Raw genomic sequence first — 12,370 nt, 5'->3', positions numbered from 1 at the left:
GTTAGTACTACAATATTTAGTTGGCTGTTTAAATTGAAATCAACAGCATTCTTTTCCCTATATTGTAAGCAAAGCAGAGACTGACAGGTCTGTATTCCAACCATATCGAAACCATTACAGCATTAACGCCATAGTACTGGTTTCCGTAGCCCCTCAGAGGAGACCCCGCAGCGGTAGCTGTTTGATTGACGTAGGGGAAGAAAAAGATCGGATTACAAGATGGCGGTCTGTGGACGATAGTGAAGAGGCCGTCGTAGTTGTTTTCAACGGTGAATTTTACAGTTCGATAGATATCCTGCTTTCTGCGGGTAAAAAAAAAACAATCAGCCGCGTAATATGTTCATTAATTAGCACATTATTGTAAATCATACTCAGATGTATGTCTGGGACATGCGGGTAGAAACACGTTTGAAGCTCGGGGATAAGAACATAGCTAGACAACTATTTTAAAGATCGGGTGAACTAACGTTAGTGTTGGCTTGCTAACGCGTTAGTTTTTCCTCAAGGTAACTATGTCGGATACTCGGCGGCGTGTGAAAGTATACACGCTGAATGAAGACCGACAGTGGGACGACAGGGGCACAGGACATGTCTCGTCTACCTTTGTCGAACGACTAAAGGGAATATCATTATTAGTTCGGGCCGAATCCGACGGTGAGTTGCTAACTAGCATATCTTATAAGTAGACGATGGCTCGTCACGTTTGTTTTGTTCGTAGTTAGCCAGCTAGCTGGTAGCTAGCACAGGCCTCCCATTCAATAATTCCACATCGCTAGCTAGTTTGCGAACGATCTAACCAACTAGTTAGCGAGATCAGTTGGCAATCAATTGTTATTAGCTCACTAGCTACAAATGTAACTGCTGATGTCGACGTGTATGAGTTATTCTAGCCAACAACTGTAGCTAAATCACTATATTGCTAATACTGTCTGATTAACGTTATGTAGTTTGTTTTACGTTTAACGTTATTTGTAACCGTATGGGTGATTAGACTTGAAGATAACTGATTTGTTTTAATTATCGATGTAACGCTAGCATAACGTTAGCTAGCCAGTACTTGCAATATAAATGTGGTTGAACTAACTTCCTTTGAAACTCTTTCCGTTTCAATACTTAAGGTTATATACTTAACGAACTAGTTATCTTGTTAATGAACATTAGTACATTAAAAGTAGTGTATCCAACTAGCTATATAACGAGCTAGCCAGCCAACTAGCAACCTAGTCAAATAACTGTTGCACAGCTTGCTAGTTTAACGTTGGCTAGGTAACGTTACTAGTAAACTCACTTGGCTAACTCAGTAGTAAATAAAGGGATAGTTGTTGGCCAGCCCAAAACAAATTGTCAGCTCATTTATGGTGTGTTGTCTTTGTTTACATGCACAGTTTGTCAGTAAAAGTGTTCGGGTTTCAGCATTATCGTCAGTTACAACAGCCATCTTGTTGTTGATATTGAAGGCTTATTTGACGAACATTATTTCACACCATGTTAATGAATTATGTTGTTGATTATATAGTTGGGAACATTTAGACAGCAAATAATTATTTCAGTATGGTAGTGGTTAGCTAACTAAATGTCCTCATGTCTTTTAGGCTCACTTCTTCTGGAGTCTAAAATCAGCCCAAATACTGCATATCAAAAACAACAAGTAAGTATTCTACCTCTATCAAGGCCTGCTGTGTCTCTTCAGTGTACATTCAGTGTTGTATTCGCTCTGGGGAAGTTCCATTTATAAAAGTAACCTATGTATCTAAATAATTGTGAATGTGTACAGTTGTGGTTAATTTGACAATGCAAATACTTGAAAATAGAATTGTCTGAACTTGATCATGAGGACTGTCTTTCCCTGCTCAGGATACTCTGATCGTGTGGTCTGAAGCAGAGAACTATGATCTGGCTCTGAGTTTTCAGGAAAAAGCTGGCTGTGATGAAATCTGGGAAAAGATTTGTCAGGTAGTGTACGGTGTTTACTCTATATGGTTGTGTAAGTCAGTGTAAGTTTTATGAGTACTACTATGCTATTTATAGTTGTTTTATGGCACCAGAAAGCATACTTTTTAACTGCAGGAACACCGTTTATAGAACATGTCACAACTGTTGGTGACATACACACAAGTAAAAACATGCCTTGTCTGGAGAAACTGATTGTACCATATTTGCTTGATATTTGAAGCTCCTGCCCCCAATACTATGAATAACCATGTATGTGCATAGTAGCTCACTGCTGCTTCTTTAGGGGCCAGTAAACATACATTTTCTTTGTATGCCCATATAAGACTAACCCAGTAGTATTTAATCATTTTAAATGATAGAATATCATGTTATAGAAGTTTGTCCTTTGCAATGGGGGACTAGAGATCTTCTCTGTTATTCTTACCTTTGGCCTGTGTCTAATTTCCACCCCAGGTGCAGGGAAAAGACCCTGCGCTGGAGATCACCCAGGACCCCATCGATGAGTCTGAGGAGGAGCGCTTCGAGGAGATGCCAGAGACCAGCCACCTGGTGGAGCTGCCTCCATGCGAGCTAGCCCGGCTGGAGGAGATCGCTGACCTTGTGACTTCTGTCCTGTCCTCGCCCATCCGCCGGGAGAAACTGGCCCTAGCCCTTATGAGCGAAGGTTACATGAAGAAGCTACTGCAGCTCTTCCAGGTGTGTGAAGACCTGGACAACCGTGAGGGCCTACATCATCTGTATGAGATTGTGCGTGGCGTGCTTTTTCTCAACAAGGCGGCTCTGTTCGAGGTCATGTTCTCAGACGACTGCATCATGGACGTAGTGGGCTGCCTGGAGTACGACCCGGCGCTGGTGCAGCCCAAAAGGCACCGCGAGTTCCTCACCAAGACGGCCAAGTTCAAGGAGGTGATCCCCATCACGGACTCAGAGCTACGGCAGAAGATCCACCAGACGTACCGTGTGCAGTACATCCAGGACATCATCCTTCCCACTCCTTCTGTCTTCGAAGAGAACTTCCTTTCCACCCTCACATCCTTCATTTTCTTCAACAAGGTGGAGATAGTCAGCATGCTGCAGGTGAGTCACTGCAAACCAACAGTGCCAAACAACATTTTTCCATTCTTAACTACAAATGTAAGTCTATTTATTTATTTCACATTTTGCAGGATGAAATCTCGAGATGCACATCTCATTTGAGTGTCCAAAAAAAAAAACATACTTAGTAACAAGCATATGGCAACTGTCTAATAATAAGTGAAATAATAATTCATTAAAAAAAGTACACTAACAGCATAGAAACATTGTTGTACAACTACTCCTGCTACAACTAATACAAATTCTAATACAACTTATTAACCCCTGCAACAACTACTAAGTCAACTAATAAACTACTAATACATTAATATACTAAGTACCTATAATATATACATCCAGATTTACAAATATCTTCACATGGTGATGTTTCTATTAATTAAAAACACAAACGGGTTGTCCTTAACATTTGAAAAGGGGCTTTAAATTCACAGATTTTAATGCCCTGTTTTCTATTGGTAAATTATTCCAATCAGTTGGGTCTTTGTATCTGAAAGATCTTACAACAACCATGATGTAGTGTGAGCCTTGTCAAGTTAGGTGCTCCTTATATACACAGTACCAGTCAAGTTTGGACAGTCCTACTTATTCAAGTGTTTTTTTGTTTTTTTAAAAAACTATTTTCTACATTGTAGAATAAGTGAAGACATCAAAACTATGAAATAACACATGGAATTGTGTAGTAACCAAACAAAAGTTTTAAACAAATCAAAACATTTTAGATTCTAAAAAAGTAGCCACCCTTTGCCTTGATGACAGCTTTGCACACTCATTTTCTCAACCAGCTTCATGAGGAATGCATTTCCAACAGTCTTAAAGGAGTTCCCACATGCTGACTACTTGTTGACCGCTTTTCCTTCACTCTGCGGTTCAACTCTGGATGTGTGTTGGGTCATTGTCCTGTTGAAAATAAATTATAGTCCCACTAAGTGGAATCGTGATGGGATGGCGTATCACTGCAGAATGCTGTGGTAGCCATGCTGGTTAAGTGTGCCTTGAATTCTGAATAAATCAGCGTCACTAGCAAAGCACCATCACACCACCTCCATGCTTCACGGTGGGAACCACACATGCATAGATCATCCGTTCACCTATTCTGCATCTCAAAGACAGCGTTTGGAACCAAAAATCTCAAATTTGGACTCAACAGACCAAAGGACATACTTCCACCGGTCTAATGTCCATTGCTCATGTTTCTTGGCCCAAGCAAGTCTCCTTCTTATTGGTGTCCTTTACTAGTGGTTTCTTTGCAGCAATTCGACAATGAAGGCCTGATTCACGCAGTCTCCTCTGAACAGGTGATGTTGAGATGTCTGTTTCTTGAACTCCGTGAAGCATCTATTTGGGCTGCCTTTTCTGAGGTTGGTAACTCGAATGAACTTATCCTCTGCAGCAGAGGTAACTCTGGGTCTTCCTTTTCTGTGGCGGTCCTCATGTGAGCCAGATTCATCATAGCACTTGATGGTTTTTACGACTGCACTTGAAGAAACTTTCGAAGTTCTTAATGTTTTGCGTTGACTGGCCTTCATGTCTTAAAGTAATGGACTTGGTCTTTTGCGAAATAGGGATATCTTCTGTATACCACCCCTACCTTGTCACAACTGATTGGCTCAAACACAGTAAGAAGGAAAGAAATTCCACAAATGTAACTTAACAAGGCACATCTGTTAATTTAATTGCATTCCAGGTGATTAGCTCATAAAGCTGGTTGAGAGAATGCAAAGGGTGGCTACTTTAAAGATTCTATTTTGATTTAGCACATTTTGGTTAATACATGATTCCATGTGTGTGGTTTCATAGTTTTGATGTCTTCACTATTATTCTACAGTGTAGAAAATAGTAAAAATAAAGAAACCATTGAATGAAACCAACAATGTTGTGACTGAGTGTCTCTTGGTGCTTTTATTTTCTTGTGAAATTTGCCCCATCTGTAGATCTGAAGATAAATTGTAATCAATACATGTATGTGATATTCTGCTGTTGTAAACAACCTGGAATGGATCAACTTTATGAATAGGGATGCACTGATGACATTTTTGGCCAATATTTTCCTTGCCCAAAAAAGTTGATGCCGATATTTATTAAACATTTGCGCCCTTTTAAGCATTCTAGAACGGTTAAATAGTTGCAACACACACACGTTATTTTGTTGGCATTTACATATGTCCCCATTTACCAGTAAAACATAATCAAAACCTATTTGTTTCACTTACTTGCTGTGCTGTTTTGTTGTTCATTTGTTCAGTCTCAACCATTTCATCATACATGTCAACAGTGAAGTTTCAGCTCTGTCTATCCGTGGCCTTTCTTCCTCAGTGTGCACTGTCACTGTGTCCTTTTCCGTCTTGTTACAGACACCTCCGGACATTTCACGTAAACCCTGTTTCTTGTTTGCATCGAAGTAGCGGTCTTTGTACCTAGCATTGAGCATGGTGGCGACACAGTAGAGGCTCAGAGAGAATGCCACCGACTTGATTGTTCACAGCCTCTACTAGAGTACTTTTCCAAGTTAGCCCGGCGGTCTGTGTTGGCGTTTTTGTTGTGCAGGGGTTTCAATGCCATGACAGGGTATCACATTTGCTGCAGACGCACTTGAGCTTATTTCTCGAGTCAGTTGTTCAAATTGGAGCTACGAGTGTTCATGTTTCAAACATGTTCTCAAATGCCATTGAAATGGCAGCAGCGGAATGAGAACCAGCACATTCTTGAGCATGCAATACGGATTTCCTCAGTACGAAATCCTCGTCGACCCACTGCGCTGTCTGATTCAATTCTCATGGGGCTGACGTCTCTGGTCCAAATGTCCGTTGTGAAGCCCATAACAAGTTGCTTGTGGATGTGAGTTTCAACAATACTGTGTAACTCCAGTAGGGCAAAATCTGAAAAATAGCGCCTACTTGGTAGTGTGGTACCGGTGCTCGACCAGTCGGCGAAAGCCAACATCACCCAAGACAGAGAATGGTTGATTGTCAAGGGCAATGAATTCCATTATCTTGGCTTTAATGGATTTCGCCTCGGTTGTCTCATTGAAATTTTCTTACTCTTTCAAATGACTGCTTGATCCACACAGCTGACATTGTGGGCTAGGTTGGGAATGCTGTGTTGCATGTGTAGTGTTATATTTATCGTGGCGTCATTATGTCGTCTACCTACGTTTATAGGTATACAAGTCAGCTTTGACATCGGTTTTGCACGTTGCCGTTAAATTAGACATCTGGCTGATGTTGGCGTTTTTAGCTAATATTGACCGATTCCGATATGCTTACCGTTTCTATATGTTTTTTAAAATATCCTACTTATCAATGTATTTTATTTGACATAAATAGAATATCATATGATGTGATAAAATACTCATGCCACTTTGCTGTCTTCAGTATTGTAAATCGATGCTTGTTACTTCTCGATCAAACTGTTTGTCTTTGGCTCTGATATATGAACAGGTTTGTAGTTGATGGGGAATCTGTGAAGCCAACATACCAGTAGGCCCTGAATGTCTTGGATCTCACATTGATAACAATGATAAGGCTGTGGCATGATTTAATTTTTTTATTTTTAACTTCCCTTGGCAGTATAATTATACATGTTTAGAAGCTCAAGAGGGACATGGCCATGTCTATTGACCCCTGTAATAAATTTGGGTTCAGGCCTAGTGCTTTTCAACATGACCTCTCACCACAAAACCTCTAGAGACCACAGAGATCTGAGATGCAGTCGAGTATGTTAACTTTATATCCCTGCCTTAAACTACAGGAGGATGAGAAGTTCCTCACTGAAGTCTTTGCACAGCTAACGGATGAAGCCACAGAGGACGGTAAAAGGAGGGAACTAGTAAGTTTAATGATTAACTCTATTTATTAAAAGCATACAAATACTCAGCTTTTGTCATGAATGTTTCAGTACTGTCCTGTTTTCCTTCCTCTTCACAGGTGAACTTCTTCAAAGAATTTTGTGCTTTTTCACAAACCTTGCAACCGCAAAATAGAGATGCTTTCTTCAAGACTCTGGCGAATCTAGGCATTCTTCCTGCTCTTGAAATAGTCATGGTATGAATGGTTACTATGTACATTTTAAATGTCGTCTTTTTGCATATTTACCCTGGACATTTGGTTGTGTGTTTGATGTGGCAACATTCTCTCAATCACTTGAATGTGAAATCTCATCTCAACATCAAGGGCTGCATCTTGCCAGCACATGTCAAAAAAAGTGGAATGAATTTAAATGTACCAGAGTGACTCTTAAAGGGATGCTTCAGGATTTGGGTATAAAGCTCTTCATCTACTTCCCCAAAGTCAGATTAATGGTGGCTACCATTTTTGTCTACCTCCGTACAGTTTGAAGGGAGTTGCTAAATAACGTTGCGCTATGATTGGAAGTCAATGGTAACCGCTAGCATGCTAGTAGATTCCATAGACTTTGACCGCTAGCATGCTAGTAGATTCCATAGACTGAGTCATTGCGCTACAGCTAGTTAGCTTTGGCTTGCAAAACTACCTCTAACATCCTTCATACTGGATGCATACAAAAAAAAATGTATCTGTGATTTCATCTGACTGGGGATGTAGATAAAGGGATTCATTGCCTAAATCCTAAAGAATCCTTTTAATCCTGAATTTATAAAGGTCTAGAAAGTCAGTTAGTCCAGATTGCACGAAGACTCCTGAGCCCCTACAGAAACACGTGGATGGAGCTGAATGCGCTATTAGTTTGAGCTCACTGTGTATACCCAGTGTGTGACTAGTGTGTCTCACCGTCTCCACAGGGGATGGACGACCTGCAAGTGAGGGCTGCAGCCACAGACATATTCTCATACCTGGTGGAGTTCAGCCCCTCCATGGTCCGAGAGTTTGTTATGCAGGAGCCACAGCAGACTGATGATGTAAGTATATCATATAGCTAGCCCTACGTGATACTAGTGGGCCGATTTTTCACATTTCTCTGACACATGTAGGTGCCATATGGAGATGTGATTATGTAAATGAGAAGGCATGATTATTTAACCATTGAACGGTTTCTTATAGTAGGTGTTTACTGTTAACCCACGCATACCTTTTCTGAGCATTTAGATTGGATGAGTCTGAATTCTCTAGGGTGTTCTAGGTTTCCTGTACTTGACGCTACTCACAGTTCCCCTCTGTATGTTCATTAGGATGTGCTGCTGATCAACGTGGTGATAAAGCAGATGATCTGTGACTCGGACCCTGAGCTGGGGGGTGCTGTGCAGCTGATGGGGCTCCTACGTACACTGATTGACCCAGAGAACATGCTGACGCCCACCAATGTAAGACTATGTCCAAATACACACGCACTCTGTCACAACACTGGGAGTAATGATTTATTATGCAAGAAAACAGAACAGCTAGCTATACCTCATGATTTGTATGATACTTTCACTTTGAATCCTGTCAGAAAACGGAGAAGACCGAGTTCCTCAGCTTCTTCTACAAGTACTGCATGCAGGTCCTAACAGCCCCTCTATTGGCCAACACTGTAGACGAGAAGAAGTCCAAAGGTGAGGAGGGGGACAATTTTTTTGTATTTTAACTCGCGTGATTATAGATCTAAATGGATGCATGCATGGTCCGTGTTATCCGGAATCGTTGGGACGTCCCAACCTCATTGAAGTTGACATTTTTAAATGGTTACGGCAAGGGTTAGGGTTTAGGTTAGGGACATCCCAAGGATTCCGGATAGCACTGATAATATATGCATTGTGTGTATGGGCTCTGGTCCTTTGTAGAATTTGGTGTGTTTAGGTCCAGCTCTGTGTGGATATGCATATATTTTTGGTGGGCAGGCCAAGGTGTCTTGGTTTGGATCTGTTTGTATGACTGATATTCATTGTTTTTATGTCTCTCAGCTCTGCAAGAGGGATCCACCAAGATCAACCCAGTGTGTCCTGGTATTTAACCATATTATTACAATCCTAAATCTCATTTGACTAGGAGTGTCTCTCCCTATTGTAAATGCATGCCGCTGTCTTCCAGATAATTTCCAGACAGCTCAACTCCTGGCTTTGATTCTGGAGCTGCTGACATTCTGTGTTGAGCACCACACGTACCACATAAAGACATACATCATGAACAAGGACCTGCTACGACGAATCCTGGTGCTAATGAACTCTAAACACACCTTCCTGGCGCTGTGTGAGTCACCGGGGAAACACTACAGAGGGACATGGTTCTAGAATATGGGGAGCACCAAGCGTTGACATGAAAACATTGTGTCAGTAGAGTTAATTTGTTTAATGAAGCACATCAAGCTAGAACCCAGACCTTTGGACCCTTGGCTCCTGGGTATAATCCATTGATAAATCCACAACCTAAAATGTACTGCAAGTAATTGCCGGTATGGAGTTTCCTCAGCCTCTTTTCAAAGTGGTGATTGTACTGATTTTGTCTTAACAGGTGCTCTGCGCTTCATGAGGAGGATAATTGGGCAGAAGGATGAGTACTACAACCGCTATATTATCAAAGGGAACCTGTTTGAGCCAGTCATCAACACTCTGCTGGACAATGGCACTAGATACAACCTCCTAAACTCAGCCATCATCGAACTCTTTGAGTTCATCAAAGTTGTAAGCCCCCATTCACCCTTAACATGTCTGGTTACCATTTTACCACATGCACACACTCTCATGACATCTATCTCTACAGGAGGATGTTAAGTCCCTGATAGCACACATCATAGACAACTACTACAAAGCACTTGAATCCATTGAATACGTCCAGACGTTCAAGGGCCTAAAGGGCAGATATGAGCAGGAGAAGGACCGACAGACCCTGAGACTCAACAGGTCAGTGTTTCGTCATCTCCCACAGACATGGACACCTGGAATGGCGTTAAAGTGGAACATTTGATTTGTTTGGTTCAGTCAAAGAGGATAACTTGGCATATACTTTAATAGCAGTTGGTTTGTGTTGAGCAAAGTAAAGCAATGTTGCGTTGTCAAGTAACTTGTTATTTGTATAAAGCCTGTTAAAATTAGTTTACTGTATCCAAGCAGATATCGTAGGGATGCCCGAACGCTGGACGAGGATGAGGAAATGTGGTTCCATGAAGATGAGGATGATGACGAAGGAGAGGCTGTTGAGAAAAGTAGGCCAGAGGAAGAGTTCCCAGAGAGCTACGGAAAGTATATGGAAGCAAAAAAAGGTAAGTGCCGCCACTCTGCTCAGTGTGTTCAAACCCACAACTTGTGGAATGGTATGTTCACTATGTATTTCCGTCTCTTTACAGTTAAAGAGAGTGACGACAAAGAGAACTTCCCAACGCAGACCCCAACTGGCAGCTTTAAGTTTACCTTCTCTCATTCTGCAGGGGCTGCCAACGGTGCCAACGGAAAGCCAGCTGCCTCACACGCCGCCTCAGCCAGTCCCAACGGCTCCCCAGCCAAGTCGGACGCGACACCCGGCACCCTGGTAGTCAAGGTGAGCTTTCCCTGTCAACTGCCATTCTAATTGCCAAGGTGAGCCATATCCTCTTTCTACCTGTCAATCTGTAGTAAAAAGCCCCATTTGCCTGCCACCCCAGTAGTAAAAATGATCAAACCCAGAGTTGAGTCACTTGAGTTCTAATGTGACCTGTGTTCTCGTTGACAGACTGCGATGGTCGGCCTTGTAGACTACCCTGACGACGAAGACGAGGAGGAAGAAGACGAAGAGCAGTCGCCACGGAAACGTCCCCGTCTGGGCTCCTAAGCCAGTGAAATCGTCTGGTCTTGGTCAGCTGTGCCACAGTCACAGTCCACTGGACAGAGACCACTCCCACCTTCCTACCCTGCCCCCCCTGCTCCTACGTCCCCATATCTGGCCTGTGGACCAGAGAGGTTGAACAGTGCAATGGTTTCCCTGTTGGTCCAGCAGGGGCGCTGCACTTCACCCAAACCTCAGTCGCTCTACAGAAGGGGGAGCAGGTGCTAATGGGAGAGCCAGTCAGGCTAGCAGGACTAGCCGCTTAGTAATGGAAGCTTGATTGGCTGACCCTACAGAACTGTTCCTTTGGGTTGGGTGGAGGGAACTAGGCAAAGAGGGGGGATAAGTAACAACAAAAAAAAACGAACCTACAGAAAACAAAAGTTTCTTAGTTCTGAGGAGCAGGACTCAACTGTCGAAGCTGGGGCTGCATTGCCGAGGCTCACACACAACTAGTCAGGAATCCACTATTCATGAGTTTAAAAGTACTGTACAGGTTGTTGTTTTCATCATATGCCCCTTAAGTGATTTTAAAAAGGGGAGAGCTATACCTGCCAGTGTATTTTTTTTATTTTTTTGCTGCACAAATGGTGGGACCACTGTTCACCCTTAATTAAATTCATTGTAGAAAGCAATTCTGGTATTAAACTGCAGTAAAGTCATTTTTGCAGCTCACTGAGAATGTCTGAAGTTTGTGTATTCAGGGGCTTTGACTCACTGGCTCCAGCAGGTATGTATCTTGTTTTAAAAGAACAGAAACCCTTCTCAGTGGTACATACTACCGGTGATCCAGTTCAGTACTCCTGATGGGTTGAGTTTGTTGCTAGCACACATCCTGTTGGTCAGAACATATTTCAATCCAAAATTGCAGCAGTGGTGGCTAGACCAGCTACTGCCATTTATATAGACCAGGGATGCCCCCTCATCCCCATGTTTGTTGTTGAACAGTGTGGGTCTCAATTTACTGTTGGGTTAGAATAGTAGAATACACTAGGTGCAATTTTGTTGCATCAGTAGTTTCTCTTCTGACAGTCACTCAATTAGCCCATGTTGACAATTGGTAAATTAGTCTAGGCCAGCTATCTAAACTTGTGGTCATGGTTGAATTACCTACCGGGTGCCCCATTTTAATATATCTGATGATCAACTGCAAACGCATCCACCCTTTTACAAAATGTGTAGATAGGGGCTGCTAAATTGTTTTGCTTGCAAGGTGGGTGTAACAATTTAGCTTCGGCACCCAAAGGGCCAGGGCCTACTCTGACTGAATCTGTGGGTATGGATGTGTGTAAGCAGACCTGCGAGCCGTTGCGGCCCCGCTTGTTCAGATTTTGGGTGGCCCCTACCCCCAGCTATTGCCTATCCCTGATAGACGTAGTTTGAGATGTCAGGAAGAGGTGGAAAGCATTTGTCGGAGTACGTACAGCATCTGTGAATGCCCAAATGTAATTTCAAATGTCTAGAGGTTTTTCTCCCTGAAAAATGTGTACAAAGTGCATTTACTACCACTATCTCCATTCTAACATTTTGTATACAGTTGATACGTTTTCAGATTAAATGTGACCCTGGCATTAAAGTTGTGGATCTAGCTTTATTTTACTCTGGATATTAGTTGAATTTAATCTGTAAACTTT

General features: G+C 42.3%; 1 protein-coding gene across 4 annotated transcripts; it reads left to right on the top strand.

The window, feature by feature from the left end:
- Positions 1–54: 54 nt before the first annotated feature.
- On the top strand, positions 55–12,312 carry ppp4r3b (protein phosphatase 4, regulatory subunit 3B). Of its 4 annotated transcripts, none has more exons than XM_021612827.3 (16): positions 55–654; positions 1,593–1,648; positions 1,855–1,953; positions 2,407–3,030; positions 6,796–6,873; positions 6,972–7,088; positions 7,805–7,921; positions 8,192–8,323; positions 8,452–8,554; positions 8,903–8,944; positions 9,030–9,188; positions 9,450–9,619; positions 9,699–9,838; positions 10,049–10,197; positions 10,363–10,510; positions 10,644–12,312. In XM_021612827.3, exons 1-15 carry the CDS (start codon positions 513–515, stop codon positions 10,500–10,502), a joined length of 2,268 nt encoding a protein of 755 aa, XP_021468502.1. In that variant the 5' UTR covers positions 55–512; the 3' UTR covers positions 10,503–10,510; positions 10,644–12,312. The 4 variants fall into 4 exon arrangements, with proteins under 4 accessions (XP_021468502.1, XP_021468493.1, XP_021468478.1 ...); XM_021612818.3 differs by having other exon boundaries at positions 60–654; positions 10,363–10,472; XM_021612803.3 differs by having other exon boundaries at positions 117–654; positions 10,282–10,472.
- Positions 12,313–12,370: the final 58 nt, after the last annotated feature.

Source organism: Oncorhynchus mykiss, chromosome 1 (genome assembly GCF_057628025.1).
Source record: "Oncorhynchus mykiss isolate SJ-2025 chromosome 1, ASM5762802v1, whole genome shotgun sequence".
Classification (NCBI taxonomy): domain Eukaryota; kingdom Metazoa; phylum Chordata; class Actinopteri; order Salmoniformes; family Salmonidae; genus Oncorhynchus; species Oncorhynchus mykiss.
This window is presented reverse-complemented; position numbering and strand designations above follow the sequence as displayed.